This window comes from Phacochoerus africanus, chromosome 9, assembly GCF_016906955.1.
Source record: "Phacochoerus africanus isolate WHEZ1 chromosome 9, ROS_Pafr_v1, whole genome shotgun sequence".
Taxonomy (NCBI): Eukaryota; Metazoa; Chordata; class Mammalia; order Artiodactyla; family Suidae; genus Phacochoerus; species Phacochoerus africanus.
In genome coordinates, this window is record NC_062552.1 from 117,130,758 (window position 1) to 117,151,074 (window position 20,317).

General features: G+C 56.1%; 1 protein-coding gene across 2 annotated transcripts in view; it reads right to left on the bottom strand.

Annotated features, from left to right (window-relative positions):
- The window catches only part of ITPK1 (inositol-tetrakisphosphate 1-kinase), a 162,174-nt gene extending 142,240 nt beyond the window's left edge, over positions 1 to 19,934 (bottom strand). Inside the window, exon 1 of one of the 2 annotated variants that reach the window (XM_047797286.1) lies at positions 19,704 to 19,934. In XM_047797286.1, the coding sequence (XP_047653242.1) occupies positions 19,704 to 19,798 (95 nt within the window). In that variant the 5' untranslated portion in view covers positions 19,799 to 19,934. The remainder of the gene's footprint in view (positions 1 to 19,703) is intronic. The other variant, XM_047797288.1, reaches the window with a different exon arrangement.
- Between the last annotated feature and the right edge of the window lie 383 nt (positions 19,935 to 20,317).

A 20,317-nucleotide genomic window follows, 5' to 3' on the forward strand; every position in this document is an offset into this window, starting at 1 on the left:
GGTTGCAACACAGGTAACACCAGGCTCCAAACCAGGACTGCAACTCCCCACCCCACACTGCCATCACACCTGCAGAGGTCCTGGGGCAAGCCCACCCAAGCCTCCTCTCCTTATGCAGAGGAAAAAAAGGAAAAAAAAAAAAAAAAAAACAGGAGTTCTCACTATGTCACAGCGGATTCATAATCTGGCTTTTGTCTGTGGTTCAATCCTCAGCCCAGCACAGTGGATTAAGGATCCAGCATTGCTGCAGCTGCGGGTAAGTCACAGCTCCGGCCTGGATTCGATCCCTGGCCTCGGAACTTCCATATGCCAAGGATTCGGCTGGGGAAAAAAAAGGGAAAAGCAAACGAAGAAGCCAAAGATAGTAAGGTTTCTTTCTGGCAAGACTTCTTGGGATTTCCAATACACTACTGTGTGTCTTAAATCCCAAGGTGTGCACTGCTCCCCAGACTTATGTGACCGTGGACTGGTTCCTTAGTGGACTATCTTGTAGGAATCAGGTTCTGAAGGACACTCACACATGGTCTCTCCTGAAAATCTAGGCCACGTGTGTCAAACGAGAAGCGTTCACTTTGGACCCGCAGATCCTTTGCTTCGGAGGATCTGTGGCATTCTTTATATTATTACGAGTCATTTCTTTGGAATAGGATCCGTAGCTTTCATCAGAATCTCAAAGATCTCCACAACCTCCAAGAAAGAAAGAAATATTTCCCTGAGTAAATTCCATTCATGCGCTTTAAAAAAAAAAAAAAAAAAAAGGCCGGTGAAGTCCGTTTTCTCACCCCTGGAACTGGGAGGGCCTTGGGCCTTGTTGTGGACCACAGACTGTGGAGAGACCAGGCCTCCAGCGGCCTTAGAAAGGCCCACTGTCCTGGACCCCTGCCTCCCGGATAAGAGCACACCCAGGCAGCCTGCTGGGGGACGAGACACGTGGCCCAGCCGTCCCCACCGCCCTGGCTGACCAGAGGCCAAGAAGCAGAAGGCCCAGAAGCAGAGACCTTGACTGACGGACTGCTGATCGCAGGTACACGAGGGGGCCCGGCCCAAACCGCCGCCCCAGAGCCGTGAGGTCACAAGTGGTTACTGCTTACAGGCACGAGGTGGGGAATGGCTTGTTATTCACCAGTAACTCATAAACCTCTTACCTACACCCAATGGAGTCAGAAGGGGAAGGAAGACAATTACATTCACAGATACAGATATCCAAGGCAGCATTACACACACCAGCCACAAAACTGGAAATAATCTAAATAGTCAATCATAAGATCACAGCTCAATACATCACAGACAGACGCTCAACAGAACTGTTCTTAGACCATCCTCCACTGTACTTTATTTTCAGGTGCGATAATGGTATAGGGACTGTTTGAAGTCCTTAGCTTTGAAGATCATATTAAATTATTTACATATAAAACACGTCTCAGATTTTCTTCAAAATAGTATGGGGAGAGAGGTTTCTGTTGTGGCTCAATGCTAGGGAACCCCACTAGTATCCATGAGGACGCAGGTTCGATTCTTGGCCTCGCTTGATGGGTTAAGGATCCAGCTTTGCCATGGGCTGTGATCAGCTCAGATCTGGCGTGGCTGTGGCTGTGGTATAAGCCCGTGGCTACAGCTCCAATTCAACCCCTGGCCTGGGAACTTCCCTATGTCACAGGTGCGGCCCTAAAAAAAAAAAAGGGTAGAAATACATAAAACAAGATAAGCCATACATTAACAATGGTTAATGCTTGGTATTGGGGGAGGTGTTCACTCTATTATTCTTTCTTTTGCACATGGAGGAAATGTTCACAATAAAAGTTCATTTAAAAAAAGTTCACAACAATTATCAAAAGATCACTCTAAAGACGATAAACATGGAATCTGTTGACACTACAATGCTGTGTGCAGAAAGCAAAAATCAAAATGCCACCCATACAATGATTTCAGCTGAGACTGTTAAATACAAAAAACGAACTGGAGGTGCCGGGGTGGGGGGGGGGGGAGGAAAAGATTTGTCTCTTCAAATGCTGCTTTCATGATGTTAGGCTGTCTTTATAGCAAAAGATGACATCCTTCCATTTCCTTCAGCTGGGGCTCAGCACGAACAAGGGGCTGGCTGGTGGGGGGCCCTTCCCAGGAGTGCAGGGGGATGGGGGCGGGAGGGACTATGCTGGATGCCACGGGAGGCAGCTGGGCAAGTCCAGACTCAGCTGGGCAGTGAAGAGGACCCCCACCTGCCCTCGACAGCCCCCGCCCAGCTGGCCAACAGGCAGGCACGCAAGGCTGCTAGGTTGAGGGGCTAACAAGATTGGTCCTTCCCAGTTTTCTCAGGGTTTTTTGTCTGTTTGCTCGCTTGCTTTTAGGGCCACACCCGAAGTATGAGAAGTTCCTAGGCTGAGGGTCGAATTGAAGCTGCAGCCGCAGGCCTACGCCACAGCCACAGCAACTCAGGATCCAAGCCATGTCTGTGAGCTACACCACAGCTCATGGCAACGCTGGATCCTTAACTCACTGAGAAGGCCAGGGATCGAACCCACATCCTCATGGATACTACTTGGGTTTGTTTCTGCTGCAGCACAAGAGCTTCCATGGTCCTTTCCAGTTTAAGGGACCACGCCAGCTACCCCCCACCCCCTTTGACCAGTCTCGAGGTCAGAGATGATGTTCAGCTCTCTAAATATTTATCTATAGACAAAAAAAAAAAAAAAAGAAATCGGAGAGTAAATTATAATCAGATGCCCCATTATGTGCCAGAGGCCACCTGCACCAATTCAGCCATCATCTCTTCTGAGCCCCCAAACTGCCCAAGCAGCACCAAGGCCCCCACTTTACAGATGGGCAAAGGGAGGCCCTTCACCCGGCCCAGGTCAGTCATGCCCTGGGGCTGGGCTGGACCAGCACACCTGTCAGCTTCCGTCCCAGGGCCACAGGCAGGCGGTGCGGGAGGGGGAGGACCCCCGGCCTGAGGTTCATGGCCATCCGAGCTGTACGACCTGGGCCAGGATGGATGCGACAGACTGAACGTTTATTCCCCGCCCTAAGCCCCAAGGGGAGAGTGTTTGGGGGAGGTAATGAGGGTTAGAGGAGATCCTAAGGGCAGAGACCCCACAGCAGGACGAGTGCCCTTCTAAGATGAAAAGACCAGAGCTTTCTTCCCACCACGTGAGGACACAGGGAGAAGGCGGCTGCCACTGAACCAGGACGTGGGCCCTCACCCTGACTTGGGACTAGCAGCCTCCGGAACGGTGAGAAATAAAGGCCTGTTGTTGAAGCCCCCCACCCCCGCGCCCGTCTATGGTAGCTGTGCTGGCAGCCCAAGCCAACGAAGGGAGAAGGTAAACTGTGAGCCCTGGCCAAGCCTAGACCCCCCGAAAGAGGCCGACAAGGGGTCTTTTTCAAGCCTGAGGTGGGACCGGAACAGAAGAGAAAAACTATATTCCTACATCATATCCAGAGTTCAAAGTCAGTACAGGTATAGACTCATTCACAAGCCTTACTGAATGCAAAGAGTTCAGTGTAAGGGAGCGTGGACCACGGGCCATCCCTGGTGCACAAACAAAGACAGGGGCTGTGCACGTGTGTGTGTGTGTGTGTGTGTGTGTGTGTGTGAGTTTGTGTGTGTGTGCACGCGCGCGCCCACATGCCTCCCATGTCTGAGGGAACAGGCAAGGACGTGGACCAGGCCTGCGGTAAGTGTGAGGGAGACAAGCCTTCCAGCACGTGCTCTTCGGTATAGTTTAATTTTTGACTCTGTACATTATTCTTTTTGGGGGGGGGGGGCGCCCACAACATGCAGAAGTTCCCTGGGCCAGGGATCAAACCCACACACCACAGCAGTGACCCGAGCCACAGCAGTGACAACGCCAGATCCTTAACCACCAGGCCACAAGGGAACTCCACAATTACCTGTTTTTAAGGGAGGTTTTAGTGGTATTCACAAGTCAAACATGAGCCTGCCCTGGAGAGATGGTGGGGTTTCACGCAGACAAGTCACCCACCTTCTTAGCTAGGTGTCTGTTTTCAAGCGCTGCTTTCATCAGCTGCTAAACTGAAATGACCCCTCCTTGCGGCCTCACCTAACAGACCTGAGGAGCTGACATGACAGCTCGGGTCCAAAGAGCTGCCCCACCAGCTAAGCCGGAAGCTGTGGGTCCCTCTGAGCCGGGGGCCCTCGAACAGGGGCTCTGATGAAGGCCACACAGCTCCAGTGAGAATGACTGAGCTCCGAGCTCCCTGACCCTGCTCCCGCCACCGCATCCTACAGCCCTGAGAGGCCCCAAGAAGCTACTCTGGAGCTGACAAAGGCCAGGCCAGGCGTGCCGTCCATGGTGGCCACAGCAAAGGGGACACCCTTGCACAGTTTTCCCACCAGCACCACCTCCATCTTCCTGCCACCAAAGGCCACGCCCCTCACAGAACCACTGGCCTGTGACAATTAGGGGACACCCACGTAGAGGCCCCTGGCAGGCAGGGTGAGGGCGCAGAGCAAGGCAACGCTGGCCTCTCAAGGATCCCTGCTTCCCCGCTGGCTCCAGAAAGGCGCCGTGAAGGGCCCCACTGGCCTGAGCCTCCTCCCAGCCAGGGGCCCTCAGGATTGGGGCCCTGAGCATGCAGGGCCCGGGTGTGTGGCCACCGGCCACTCACAGCCACTTCCTCCCCTTCCAGGCGGAAGGGCTCCCACGGGGCCTGCTGGATGTGGGTGGCGGGCATGTGGAGCCCAGCCCTGTACCATGCACCCCTCTGCGAGCAGCCGGAGCCCCCAGGCTTCTGGCAGAGAGACACAGGACGGGGCCAAACAGCAACCGGACGATGGTATGTTTACATAACACAACACTGTTTCACCCCAAACACTCGGTGTCAAAGCCCCATGTTTCAGCCTGCGGAGCAAGAAAGCCACAGCCTTCGTCCTGGACTCCTGGTGGCCTGTGCCCAAGGCCCCAGACCATCCCTTCCTCCAGGATGCCCCCTGCCTGACTGCTGGGCCCGGGCCCTCAGAAGCTGCCTGGGTCGGGCTGGCCGTGCAAATAAACCAGGCTCGGGTTGATTCGAGGGGCCAGAGGAAGCCAGGGGCCCAGCTCCAGGCTCTCCCTAGTGGGGGTGCTCGCCCCAGTCCTGGAGACCACATGCGAACGCTCAGGCTGGCACAAAGCAGCGTCATCCTCACCTCAGCTGGCCCTGGAGGCCAGAACCAAGGAGCACCCCCCCCCCAGCTCCCCCTGGCTGCCCAAGGGCCATTCCACAGTCTCCGAGGAAGGTCCCCAGCTTCCCGTGTGGGGACCGCCCTCCCCAGACGCAATCTGGGTGGCAGCAGCTGGTTCAGAGAGAGGCCTGGGGCTCCGGCCGACCCTGCATGGAGGAGGCCCTGAAGCCACCTGCCCAGCTCTGAATCCAAGCTCTGCCACCCACTAGCTGTGTGACCCTGGTCTAGTTATTTAACCCCTCTGTGCCTCTATTCCTTCTGTTAGGAAACAGATACTCAAAGCCCACACCCTCAAGGGCTGTACTGCAGATCTAATGAGATAACACACAAGGAACCCGGCTCTGGGAATAAAGGTCGGTGCTGAGGACTAACCTTGCATCACATGCACCCGAGAATGAAGCCACGTGATGGAGACCAGGGAGATACAAAGACTGGGCCCTGAGGACACTTTTAGAGCCCCTGGATCCTCCTACACCTGAAGCCAGACCTCTCCAAGGAGTTAACACTTACAAGAAAGCCCCTTTAGTACTGAAGCCAGTGGGCACCAAGGTCTCAATCTCTGTCAAAACGCAGACACTGCTGGAGTTCCCGTCGTGGCGCAGTGGTTAACAAATCCGACTAGGAACCATGAGGTTGCGGGTTTGATCCCTGCCCTTGCTCAGTGGGTTAAGGATCCGGCGTTGCCGTGAGCTGTGGTATAGGCTGCAGACGTGGCTCGGATCCCACGCTGCTGTGGCTCTGGCTTGGGCCGGTGGCTACAGCTCCAATTCGACCCCTAGCCTGGGAACCTCCATATGCTGCGGGAGCAGCCCTAGAAAAGGCAAAAAGACAAACAAAAAACAACAAAAAAAAAACGAAGACACTGCTGCAACTTTTAGGAATCAGTCATACAATCAAGTGGTTTTCTGCTCAGATCATTAACTTGATCTCAGCAACTCCCTCATCTGACGGTTGATTGAGAGAGAGAAGCCCAGGGGACATGGCTGCCCCATGGTGTCCTCCAGCAATGAAGACAGATTTGCAGGCATGTGGCCAGTCCTCAGGTCTCTCTCCCAGGGGAGTTCCCATCTCCCCCACACACTGTCCACGTCCCAAATGGTCACCCTGCAGAAGGGGGCACCTGCCCATCATCCCCCACTCTTCCCAGGGAAGCATCCCAAACCCAGAGAGCTTGCCCTTTGGGCGTTCCCGGCAAGGATGGGGGCAAGACAGGGAAGACCACCAGGACGAGGCTAGGGCGACACTGACTACCCCGGGCCACGAACCAAAACAACTCATCCTGGATGAGGGGGGATCTGCCAACAATGGCCCAGAACAGAACAGACCTGGCCTCTCACTTGATCTGCGGTTGCCTGGAGGCCAAAGGAAGAGCACTTGCGGGCTCCAGGGCTGAGGCCCAGCACATCAGGCTGATCCACTGGGCACATGAACCAGCAAGGCCAGACACTGCGCTGCAAATCCTCACTTGCAAGGACCAACCCCCCACCCCACCCCCTCAAAGTTTTGGTAAATGACTCCACTGAGAAGGGGAACTCTGCATCCGACCTGCAGGGGAGGTTTACTCTCCATCACCTGTCAACACAGACAGCGTGACTGCAGGTCACAGGAGTGAAGGGCAAAGCCGCCCCTGCTTCCGCAAAGATGGTCTCTGGCCTGAACAAGAAAGGAGGAAGTTGGGGGTTGAGTCCCTCCTGTGCACACGCACTAGGCTGGCTCTTATCAAGGAGGAAATGAAAGTCCAGAGAGGGGCCAAGACGCACCCAGGGTCACCTAGCCAGTCAGAGGCTGAGACAGCGGTCACATTCTACCACTGAGCAAGAGGCACGCTGTCCCCAGGACGTCACGCAGAATCCAGCACCGCCCTACCTAAGAGGCTTCCACACTCCTAGGCTTGCTCATTCATCTTCCTCCCAAGGAGGCAGGATGCTCAAACAAGCTCCCGGCAATCAGCTCCATCTGCCTTTAACGGCTGCCTCTAACACGAATGAATACCAGACTCACTGTTTGCCTAAAAGGGCCAGGCTCTATGCTAAGGATTCCAGCTGCGTCAGCTCATCCAATCTGCAGAACCACTGTGCTGCAGACTGGTACTAAAATTCCCACTTCAGGTATAGAAACAAAAGGCTCAGAGAGGTTAAGTGGCTTGGCCCAAAGTCACAAAACCAGAAGCCAGCAGCCCCATCTAAGTTCCCGCTCCCGACCTTGAAGCTCTTTGACAAGCATCCTCCCTTCTGAAGCCAAGGGTCGGCACCAATGAGAATACTCCCAAGAGCGTGGGAGGCCCTTAGGGTCTTTCCAAGGTGCTTCCAAAATCCTCCAGCTTTAGCAGAAAAAGCACCACCTCCAGAAAGGGACAGGCATGGCAATTTAAACAGAAGAGAGGGCCATGGGGCCTGACCCACACTAGCTCCGAGCATTTCAAGGAAGGAGCATGCGAGGCGGGAATGGAAGGATCCTGAGAATCTGAGTGATGCTGTTTGAACAAAGCACATCACAAACTGGGGAGCATAACACAGCATCTGCAGGACAGATGGCGATGCTGCTGAAAGGTGACTCAGTTGATACCCAGCCTGAGTGGGCATGACAGAGCAAGCACCTAAATTTCCTGACTCTAGGCAAGCAATGCATCCAATTGAAACTGAAAAGGAAAAGCAAAAAGAAAGAAAGAAAGAAAGAAATTGAATAGGAAGGAGCTGTGGCGCAGTGGTAACAAACCCAACTAGTATCCATGAGGACACAGGTTTGATCCCTGCCCTTGCTCAGTGGGTTAAAGATCTGGCGTTGCCATGTACTGTAGTGTAGGTCGCAGACGCGGTTTGGATCTGGTATTGCTGTATCTGTGGTGTAGGCTGGCAGCTGTAGCTCTGATTCAACCCCTAGCCTGGAAACTTCCATATGGCATGGGTGTGGCCCTAAAAAATAATTTTAAAAAGAAGTTGAAAAGGAAGAAGGGGATGGAGTCCCCTGGTGGCCTGGCAGTTAAGGATGTGGCTTGGGTCATTGCTGTGGCATGTCCCCGGCCCGGGAACTTCCACATGCCGCAGGTGTGGCCAAAAAAAAAGAAGGAAAAGGAGAAAAGTTCAAAACCAAGGAGCAAAAAACTCAAATGGCCAAGAGTCCAGGCTTTGGATTCACAGAAAGCGCTGTTCAAATCCCACTCCCAGGACTGAGCAGCTATGAAACCCCCAGCAGGTCACTTAGCCTCTCTGAGCCTGTTTCCTCATGTGGATTGAGAGCCTTCAAGCAGGGGTCAAGCCCGCCACTGCAGCTCCAAAATGGGAGCTCAGCTGTTCTTGTGACAAGGGAAATAATGCCACAAAGGTCTGCAGCCTCAAGCAAAGGACCCTGTGCCCTCTCTGCGCCCAGGCAGCCTCGGCAGCTCCCCAAGAAAACAGGCACATTCCTCACCAGCAGGGGCACCTCGGTTTACACACGAAGGCCTCAGTGGATCCGAGCACCCAAACCTCCTGAGCACAGGCCACAGCGAGTGTCAGGGTCATGGTCAGTGGGGGGGGGGGGGGTGGGGGCTGACTCTGCAGGAAGCAGAACTCCTTCCCCACAGGACCCCAGAGCCCCTGCCAGCCCCGCCCCCAGGAGGCAGGAACAGACCTCTGATAGAACGGCCACAACTCTTTCTCTTCTCAAGGATAAGGAATGCCAAGACGTTGGGAATAAAATCTCAAAGAAAATGAGCTGTAGTGTCAGCAAGGCCAGCTTCCAATCCGAGCTGCCCCACATGATAGCTCTAAAACTTGTGGATCACTCTGCGTCTTCCTTCTGGGCCTTCGTAACACAGGCTGGGGCACAAAGAGGAAACTCCATCCGGAGAGAAAGCACTGGTCCCCCCACCCTGAACATTCCTCGGGAAGATGCCCACGAGCCCGGGATCCCAGGAGGACAAGAACCAGCCCAACGGGCCCTGGGGACACACAAACCCCCCCACACACACATGCCAACATGCCCCCTTCTCCTCTCCCAGGGTCCTTCCTCCTCTCCCCAACCTGGAGAAAAGAGAACCACACACAACCTGCAGCCCCTGCCACCACCGTCCCTGGTGCGCCACGAGGATGAGCTTCCGTGGCCTCAGGCTGCCCTCCTGGGTGCTCACTGCCACCTGGAGTCATGCTCAGTGCCCGGCATACAGCAGGCACTCGATAAACAAATACCCTGTTCACAAAGGCATGACTGGGGTGTTTTGTAAAAAGAAGATGGCTGGGCCTACCCCAGACTCATTCCCCGGAGAAGAGCAGGCCTAGGAACCAGCCCAAGGCTGAGAGCCTCAGAGAGGGGCCTAGATGTTTCTGCACCCCGGCCCTCGACTGCTGGATGGATAGACGGTGTGGGGCAGAAAAGAAAGCGCAACCCCCACAGGGCCGCCCACTCTGGACCCACCTACCAGCCCCGCGGTAAGGGGCTGGGGCATGTCCTGGTCACGATGCCAGAGGACCCTGCACACCAGAAAAGGACAGGGGAGAGGGCAGGGGCTCCACCAGAGATGGGTCATGGGCCCCAGAGCCCAGCCTGGTCCGGGAGGAGGGTGTGGAAGGTGGCCTGTGGGCTGGGGGCCTCCTGTCACGTATTAAGCACCTGCCGTGCTCACAGCCCTGGAGGTGAGTGGACTATGCCCGCTTTACAGATGGAGGGGCCGAGACTTGGGAGGCAGAGTGGCCTGCCCGGGCACCTACAGCCAACTGGGCAAGTCTCGTGCTCCGAGTCTACTGCCATCTCACCACCCAACACCCCTCCAGGCCTGACAACTGCACCCAGAGGATGCTCAGAAAAGAACACCTTGATTTTCCTTCTGAAACTGGGTATCCAGCCAATGGTGCCCAGATGTCATGTTCCAGACGGAGACGAAGGCCACCTGGCAGGGTGGAAAGAGCATGGTTTCAGGAGTCGGTGAACCCCAGCTCTGCCACTCACAGCTGAGGGAAGAAGCGAGTCATCTCACCTCCCCCTGAGCCTCAGACTTTACGGCTAGCGAACGAAGACACGCCACCCATCCTGGAGGGCAAGTTTCCGACTGCTCCAGGGCCTGGCAGGTGGAAGGTTCTCCCTAAGCTCTGAAATCTGGTGTGAGCCACTGATCCAGGAGGGAGCAGGGGGAAACTTCAACACAACTGGTCCAGCCCCCAGTTCTGGTTCCATGGCTCAGGCTCTGAGACGGGCTCAGGCAGACGGCTGACGGGGAGCCAACGGCTTGCAGAGCAAACTGCGCAGTAAGGCACCACGGGCTGTGCCACCGCCTCTGCGCCCAGCCCTGGCCTGCTCATCAGCACGTGCCTGGCCGAGCCAGTCCCCAGGAATGTCTCCTGTGCAAAAACGAGCTCCTGCCCGGCCCCAGGAACCACCTCCGAGGAACTCCCGGGCAAACCAGCAGCCAGAGGCAAGACATTTTTTAAAGGGGGAGAGAGGCCAGCCCAAAAGGGAGCAACCAGCAGATGGAGAAGCTGGGCGGGCAGCCTGGCGCCCCTGGCCTGCCCCTCTCCCATGTGGTGGGGCAGCGGGCGGCGGTTGCCACACCAGAGTCTCCCGGGCTGAGCTCCACACAGGGGCTCCAGGGGCTGACCAGCCTGGAACTGCTTACGTCGCAGACACCCTCCCTCCTGCAGAGCCCGGTCCCAGAGAAGCCCCGCAGTAGACAGACAGCGCGAGCCTATTTAACTCAGTGGCAAATACGCCTGACGGTTCGGGGATGAGGCCTAGAAACTCTCTGGGAAGTTTCCAGAAGAATCATCAGGGCACTTGGTAAGAAGAGGCTCCCCAACCCTCTCCCTGGAGAATTTTAAGGTGGGGGGAGGTGGACTCAAGGATACGTTCTCCTCAAGTGCTACTTTTGTTTTGTTTTTTGTCTTTTTGTCTTTTCTAGGGCCGCTTCCCACAGCATATGGAGGTTCCCAGGCTAGGGGTCTAATCGAAGTTGTCCCCACCGGCCTACGCCGGAGCCACAGCAACGCGGGATGCAAGCCACATCTGCAACCTACACCACAGCTCACGGCAACGCCGGATCCTTAACCCACTGAGTGAGGCCAGGAATCGAACCTGCAACCTCATGGTTCCTAGTCAGATTCGTTAACCGCTGCGCCACGACTACTCAGGTGCTACTTTTGCTGGGCAAGTTCCACTGACTCTGGTCTGGAGGAAGGCGAATGACTGCAAAAGAGAAGAAGCATCCTTCCCCCCTCAGCCTGGGCTCCTGGGGCCTAACCTGAGCTTTGGGAGAGGTCAGCTGGCCCAGGGCCTACCAGGCCCATAGGGTCCCCTCCACCCATCCCCCACCCCAGCTGCCCAAGGCCCAGAACTGCTCCTTCCTGAATACCAAGACTGGACCGAACCAGGGCCGAGAGGACCATCTGTCCTCCTATTCAGCCCTGGAGTGCAGACAGTTGCAGCCTCTGGTGCAGGGAGGTCCCAGGACCACCTACCTGGTCCCCCGTTTACCGCAGGACACCCTGCTACCTCCCTTGACCACCACCCATCTAACGTGGAAACCAGCCTGCTCTTCCCTAGACGGCTGCCCTCAGTCCTCAGGGAAACGAGGGCCACGGCAGAGACAGGCAGGTCAGGGCCTGTGACCTCCAGGCAGCAGATCCCACCTGCCCCATAGCTCTTTTGCTCCTAGAGAACAGGCACTCGTTTCTCATTAAACATCACCTCCGGAGTTCCCGTCGTGGCTCAGTGATTAACGACCGACTAGGAACCATGAGGTTGTGAGTTCGATCCCTGGCCTTGTTCAGTGGGTTAAGGATCCGGCGTTGCCGTGAGCTGTGGTGTAAGTTGCAGACGCGGCTCGGATCCCTCATTGCTGTGGCTGTGACGTAGGCCAGTGGCTACAGCTCCGATTGGACCCCTAGCCTGGGAACCTCCATATGCCGCAGGAGCAGCCTTAGAAAACGGCAAAAAGATTAAAAAAAAAAAAAAAATCACCTCCTCGGAGAGGCCTTCTCTGACCATGTAGTGCCAAAGTGGCTGCAGCTACTCCTGCCACGCTTCTCCCATCTGCAAGTTTTCTGGCTCCAGGTCCACCTCGAAGCATCTTAAGTGTATCTATCTGTGTACTAGTTTCCCTCCATCTCCTTACCCCAAATCTAGGCGAAGCAGGGCAGGGACCAGCAGCAGCACAGGGCGGGCTGAGGTGGACGCTCAGGATTTGCTGAGCGAATGAAGGAGTGAAGCGGACGGGCTCCTCCGTGACCCGGGCCCCCCAGCTTTACCCTGAGGTTTCCTTCCTGGCCCAGAGCACTCAAGTCACAAGTGGCTTTGGCTGAGCTACAGGGACACGGAAAAAGCTTCCAAAACCTAACAGTCAGTTCTTTCATCCGCTAACAGATACCCTTTTGAGCTCCTACTATGTGCACCCGCTTCAGCAGGAAACAGAACTGCCAAAGTCTCTACGGAACCAACCTTCCCAAGGAGACAGACAACAAGCAAGGGCGGCTGGGGGGCACGAAGGGTTTGCGCTCCTGAGCACAAGGGAAGGAAAAAAGGTGCTTCCCAGAAGCTGTCTTTGGGAGAGACTCTGGCCAGGGAATCCTGAGTCTCCCTCTGGGGCGACCGGCGGCCTAGCAGAGGCCACCCCGCGGGCTCGGGCGACTGGGAACACCAAGGGCGACCAACAGCGTGGGCACCCCTCACCCACGGGCCTGGGAGGGAAGGCGGACAGGAGTCTGGGGGTCCTTCACGGGGGTGGTTCTCAAATCTGCATGGCCGGTGACTGATCCACCCCCGAGCCCTAAAAACAGGGGGGCGGGGGCACCCCCCAGGAGCTGTCACAACCCTCAGCCTGGCACCAGGAAGGGCCAATGGAATCCCCCCCACCACGAGGCCCAGCAGGGGAGGCACCGGCCGCAGGGCAGCTGCTTTCTGGGGGCGGCCTGGAGCCAGCAAGACAAAAGCAGCAGGCGGAACTCAAGCAGCCCGGCCCCAGAGAAAGCGCTGTCTGAAGGGAGGCTTCAGCAGATGGCAGGGGGGTGCTGGTCCTGGAGTGGGGTGAGCCCCCCCACATCCCGCTGTGGGACTGTGGACAAGCCAGCCCACCCTGCCTGGGCTTCCCGGGGAGCCCGACACCCTCCCCAGAGCCAGGCCGCCCAGGGGGCGAGGCTGGGGTGGGTCCGACTCACGCACAGAGACGGAAGGTGTTGAAGACCGTGGCTTTGCCAGGGAAGGACTAGATGCGCAGCTCCTGAATGATGATTTTCTTTCTAAAATAAATCTTACTTTTTAAAAAAAGGAGGTACCAAAAACATTCCCTCAGAAAGGCAGCTTACCAGCTGCATTCTAAATATGAGTGGGAACAGAAACCCTATTTGCATCCTACTGTTCAGGAATTGCCCCCGAGGGGCACTCGGCTGAGCACTTACAGAATGCCCCAAACCTGCGAAACCCTGGGGGAGAAAAGCATCAGCGGCGGCAGGACAGCCCTGGGGGTAGGGACAGAGGCCCCAGCCCCACGCACGGGTGGGAGCCCCGCTCTGCCCCCGTGCCTGCCCGATGACACACAGTCAGCCTCCGACAAGATGAATTCAATCTCACTGTCACCAGGGAAATGCAGAGCCCAAGTGCCGCGTCTTACCCAAACGTACGGCCACGAACGAAAAGGTCTGTCCAGGTCTGCACTGGGGAGGACGGTGTGGGTGACAGGCCTCCCATCCACTGTCCCCTGTGAGCAGGGCCCTGTCCTGGTCAGGGGTTTCAGCACTGCCCTGAAAAAGCAAAATGCCTACGCCCCCGGACCCAGGAGTCACTCACCAAGCAATGTGTGCTCAGGCGATGGGGCCAGGACCCCTGCCTCATCACCCACGCCGGCGGAAGCCAACCTCAGGCCAAGAACCACAGTCCACTGTCTTGAGACCTGGACCCCAAGAGCCATTAAAGAAAGGAGGCAAGCGATACAGAACTGTCTCCAGACGCAGCAGCGCTGCGCAATCTCTCTAAGACGTGGTGTTCTGGGAAAGGAGTCAAGGGCAGGACAGCACGTGTGGAAGAGACCCACACACGTGTGCCCTGCGTTTTGCACAAAACAACTTGAGCTGAGGGAGGGGTGATACAGGAGTCGGGTGGTTTTTTTTAAGGTTATTATGAGATTATATAAAATCATATGTGTGAAACTTGAAAACTGTAAAGCACTACAGCATTTAAAGACTTTTTCATTCAATTTAAAAAATAAAAGTTGGGAAAAAAAACACCCACCTCAAGGGAGACTGCCAAGAGCACGTGTCCCTGAGTGACCGGAAGGAGAAGGAAACAGATCGACTTTTTATTGTGTATTTTGAGTCCTTTCCATTGTGTATTTCGAGTCCTCAGGGTTTTATTTTAACATATGCATGTATTTAATATTCAAAGAGATAAAGCAATAAACGTTGGCTAATAATAGTGTCATGATTGCTCATGGAGACTCTTGCTTGGCATTTTGAAGAAACTCAGCACAAACTCCTCTTGAATCGCTAAACTTAAAAAAATGAAAGTATCATCTTGCATAAACGTAATTTCCTCAGTCTCCCCATCCATACATTAGGTGAGGACAGTGGCCCTGCCTCCTAGCGGCTGTAAGACTCCCACGGGCCGGGCGTTACGGGAGAACAAGGGACACTGGGAGGGCACCCGGCAGGGGAGGCCCATCCTTCGCTGTGCTCGCCAGCCCCGCACTCTGCTCACCCAGGCAGGATGGGCAGTCAGTATTCCTCCCGGACTTCAGGGTCACTCAAAAACCGCCCAAACCAGGGACACTCAATCAGCAAATGACATAGAATAGGAAGATTTGGTGGGCAGAAGCCCATCCCCCCACCCCCAGGACAGCAACCCAGACTGAACAGCAGCAGCCACCATTTACAGAGTTCCAGGCGTAAGAACCCTGAGCTGATACTATTATTATCCTCACGGCACAGACGAGGACACCAGGCAGGGGCCCAATGGCAGAGCCTCGGGTGGCCCACTGCAGAGCCAGGCCCAGGACCCAGGCAGGCTCCTCAACAGACAGCGGCGCCCAGATGGCCGTCTCCTCGTGCAGAAGCTCAGCTCACTCCCTCAGAGGCCGGTAGTGCAAAGCATTTCTTTGCAAGGTGGGGTATGGACAGTCCGGGTGCACAGCTGCCAAGGAAACCCCAGTCAGTACTTCCTCCCACCCCCACACCCCAAAACGGTGCCAGATCCAGAGACTAAGACAAACAGAGAAAAATACCCACTCACGGACCAACATCACTTCATCTTGGGAAAGACTCTGCTTCCTTCCCACTAAGAACCTCCCAAAAGAATCCCAGCACAGAACAATGCTAAGCAATCCCAGTGAAGACAGACCTTCTAGATTCCTTCATTTAAAGAAAGGAATGTAAGCCCTGAGGGGAAGGCACAACCTGGGGGCACCCCGGAAGCCAGGTTACTGTTAACACCAGACTCCCGGCTCCCTGAGGGCAGGGGCTCTGCCCTCCCCTACTTCTGGAGCCTCCAAGTGCCAAGGCCTAACCTGGGCAAAGCACGTCTTAACAAACAAGGCAGCCGCATCCTCAGGCGTAGAGGCCTCAGGTCTGGGCTCAGAAAAGCCCTTCTCTCCGAATGTGAGTCCCTCCTATGCTCAGAGCCTCGGGTTCCCCATCCGGCCACCCTAGGGCTGCTGGGAGGATGATGAGAGATGAGGTACCAGGAAGGACAGCATTAAAAGCTCAACTGAAAGGAAAAAAAAAAAAATGGAGTTCCCCTTGGCTCAGCAGTAACGAACCCAACTAGTATCCATGAGAACGCAGGTTCGATCCCTGGCCTTGTTCAGTGGATTAAGGATCCAACGTTGCCGTGAGCTGAGGTGTAGGTCAAAGACACGGCTCAGATCTGGTGTTGCTGTGGCTGTGGCGTAGGCTGCAGCTCCAATTCGACCCCTAGCCTAGGAGCTTGCATATGCCGTAGGTGCGGCCCTAAAAAGACCAAAAAAAAAAAAGTCAACTAACACAACAGTAATGACAGACAGAGGTTCGCCCACATTTTATCATTTTATACCAAAATCCTTTGTGCTGTCATGTGCCTTTTCACCATCTCCTGCAACATGGCTTCAGCCACAGGAAAGGCGAGTAGGAAGGTGAGAAGTTGGAGGATGACACAGAAAACAAGGACAAAGGGAACGGAGGTCAGCCGGCACTGCCACGCCGGGCACTGGGAGAAGTAAGAACATTAAAAAAAAAAATCAGGGAGTTCCCGTCGTGGCGCAGTGGTTAACAAATCCAACTAGGAACCATGAGGTTGCGGGTTCGGTCCCTGCCCTTGCTCAGTGGGTTAACGATCCAGCATTGCTGTGAGCTGTGGTGTAGGTTGCAGACGCGGCTGGGATCCCACATTGCTGTGGCTCTGGCGTAGGCCAGTGGCTACAGCTCCGATTCGACCCCTAGCCTGGGAGCTTCCATGTGCCGCGGGAGCAGCCCAAAGAAATAGCAAAAAGACAAAAAAAAAAAAAAAAATTAAAAAATCACATGACATTTCCAGTTAACAGCTTCGTGGTCTGTGGTCCCCTGTGAAGTCCCTTCTGGGCTTCTTAAAAAGCCACAACAAGAGGGGGCAAGGGAGCTGCCAGGTGGTCCCAGTGTGAGGGGGAGGAGAGCGCCATCCCCGTGGTGAGGGGAACAGAGGAGGGCGGCAGGAACAACCCACGCCACGCAAAACCAGCGGAGTCAGGGCCCATCTACTGCGGAGCCAGAGGACCATCCCACTGTCAAGATGCACCAGGGTTTGGAGGGTTGGCCCTCACGCCTGCAGAGGTGTCCCGGCAGGACCTGCCCAGAGACGCCTGCGGCGGATGCCCCTGGGAGAACGAGCAGGACACTCTCTGGGGCTACAACTCAGCCTTGTGTCCCCAAGGCAAAACAGCAGCAGCTGGACCCCCATGAAGATCGGGGGGGGGGGGGTTTGCCTAACCATTGGACAGGCGCAAGGAGAAAGGGCTTGCTTTCCATGTGGGTCTCAAGGCACCGGCTTGGACCCATTCTAGAAGCTGAACCAAAGGAACCTAAGTATGGAGCTTGCCCCCTCTCGTGCCTGCTGCCCCGGCTGTAAAACAAAGGAGCAGGATGAGACCATCTCCCGCATTCCCTCCAGCTCTAAGGCTTTCTACAAGATCTGACTGACACTTGACCAAACAACTCATCCCCGTCCGTTCAGGTCGTCCTCCCTGCCTCTGACACTGCCCCAAACATTCGGAGCAGAGCCTCAAGCCGCTTTCAAACATCTCTGGACTTTTTCATGATGTAACTCCCAGACAATTCATCACCATTCAAAGGAAAGCACGAGCACCTCCCAGCCTCTGAAAGTCAAAAACATGACAATGGCCATCCACGACCCCTCCGGGCCACTGAAATGTGCACCAGCACTCACACCACACACAAGAGCCAGCAAAGCGCACAGGCCACCCTCTCCAGGGTGGGAGCATTTTGCACCCAGTACAGAAGTGTGGCCACCAGGGGGCGCTGCCCTGAAAGTACTAAAGGAGAAGAAACCGAAAAATTCTTTTTGGTGTTTTCTTTTCCTTCTTAAGCTTAAGTGACAAAACTAGCTAAAGCTCCCCTGATGAAAACACAAAGTGGGATTCCTGAGGTTCTAGAATGACCTAGATGTTTTCCTTCCTCTCTTTGAAGCCAACGTTTTGGCCAGAAGAAGCCAACTAGACTTGGAAAGCCACAATCCCTTCAGAGAAAGAACTCCGTGCTGGATTTCCCCCCAGAATGGTTGACATCAGAGCTTGCTCCGAACCCCCTGATGAAAGGCAGGAGGGTCCATGAAGAGCGAAAACCCAACTGCAAGTCCAGCCTGAAGACCCAGCCTCAAGTCTTGGCTGGAAGTGTTTCATGAGAGCTTCCTAATTACCAAGCAAAACATACCAACCAGATGACAAGCCTCATGCTTTAGCTGCAGACACAGGATGACACAAATACAGACAGACCTCAGGAAAAAGGGTGCAAGGTATCAGTGGGGATTTCCCAAGTCTTAGATGACTGCAGGGAACTCGGGCACCTAACACCAGAACCAGACTTCAAGATCAGGTCAAGGGGCTTCTCCACATGTCCTCGGCGTCCAGGGCACATCTTCCATAAGTGCGTGTCTCTGCAGGGCTAGGTGCGAGGGCCCTTTTTGAATGTTCCAAAAGTCCTCAGACCCATTTTCAAAGCTCTGGCTGCAAGTTCCTCCTAGTTTCCTTGTGAATTCCCCGGCCACTCGGCATGCCCTACTGACCATGAAAAGCTTGCTTTCTCCTGGGGAAGCCAGCGTGAGGCAAGGCAGACAAGGCCCTATCCCCAGACCAAGGGACGCAGAACCAGGAGCCGTTGTATACAAGGGGCGCCCCTCTGGCTGCAGCAAGAAGAGCGCCTTGGGGGCTGGAACAAGGCAAAGGAGCAGCAGGCCCTGGGAACAGGCGTGAGGGGCACAGAGGTGCTGCCAGGCGGGCCTGCTCCGGCCAGCTCTGACCAGCCACTTGCTCCGCACAAGGGGAGATAAGGAAACCCAATCATTATGTTTGGTGACCCAACAGGGATAAAAATGCAAGGGGGCCCATTTTCAAGAATCAAATCTACCAAGTGGAGACACTGCATAACAAAAGGTCTTCCACCTAGAGTTTGCAAAAGCCTGGGGGAGCCTGATTCTCTTAGGCTTTCACGGAGAACAGTATTTAACTAACAGCTTCTCAGAGCCAAAGCCACTGTAGTGAAGCAAGGTGAGGCAGACCTGACCCAAAACTGGATGCATCTGTAATGGACTAAGAATTGCATCGTATTAAAACACCCGGAGCCTCCACCCCAGAAGGACCAGTGGTGGGGGAGGGGGGAGCCCAGAGGGAGGAAGGCCGTTCTAGACCAGAAGCATTTACCCACCACCTCCTCTTAGGCATCAAGCCACTCCTTGGCTGTGGGACCCCAGGGGGAGGTACCCCACCTCTCTGTGGATGGATCCCCCTTCTCAGACACGTGGCCCAGAATCACCAACCCAGCCAGTTCTCAAGGCTGGTGCGAGGCTCTAATGAGACAGCAAATCACATACATGCCAAGTATTGCTACTCGCTTCAAAGAGGCTTAACCCAGTGATATGCGATGATAGCTTCTTGCAAAGACAGCTGCACAGGCGGGGCACAGAGTAGGTGGTCCACGAGCATACGAACCTCGGAGCCCTCCCCCATGAAGGGAAGAGGCCCAAGCAAGAAAAAACACTCCAGTCCAAAAGTAACCTCCAGCCACAGGCATACGGCGTGGATCCCCCGATTTCCAAGGTCCCTCGGCCCCCTTTAGCAGTGCTCCCACAGCGCCCTGGGCAGCCAGGGGTCTCCCTACCGGGAGACCCAGTGCACCTGAGAGCCCTGGTCCGTGCCACACCGCCCATACTGGCAACTGCTTCCCTCGTACACAGCCCGCGGCCACCACAGCCACCTGGCTACTCGGACTCCGTGTCCCCACGCACCACTCCTTCCCGTTTTGCTCTAACCTTCCGAACCAGCCGCTGAGGCTGAACCGGGCTCAGGCCGGGGGTCCCCGGGCGCCGGAGCCCCGTCCCTCCTTACCTGCACAGCTCGGCGAAGGCCTGGAAATTCAGCTTCTTGATTTTCTTCTCGCTCAGCCAGTAGCCAACTCTCTTCCCTTTCAGAAAGGTCTGCATCTTCCTCTTCGGGCGGAGAGCTCGGGTCCGGAGGAAATCGCCCACAGGCCGAGTCTGGCGGCCCGGCGCGCGCCGCGAGCGTGCGGGCACCTCCTCCCGGCGGCGGGGACGCGGAACGGGGCTCCGGGCGCGCAGTCCTGCCGGGAGGGGCGGGACGGGGCGGGGCGGGCGCCCGGGCGGAGGGAGCGGCGCTCAGCGCGGCACTCCACTGGCTGCCGCTGCGCCGGGGCCGCCCGCGCCGCCGCCGCCGCCCACGCCCCCGTCGCCCCCGGGGCTCCCGGCGCGCAAGTTCGCGAGCGCCGGCCCGGCCCGGCTGGGAAGAGGAGGGAGGCCCTCCCTCGCTGGCGCCGCCCTCCCGGCGCTGGGGACCGAGCAACACGCCCTCCAGCGGTGGCCGCGGACGATCGGCCACCGCGCCGGGGCTGCGCACCGCCCCCAAGCCCCTCCTCCCCGCCCTCCCTCCCGTTCTCTCCCGCAGTTCCCCCTCCGAGCCCCGGGCGGCGCGTTTGGCCGATGCGA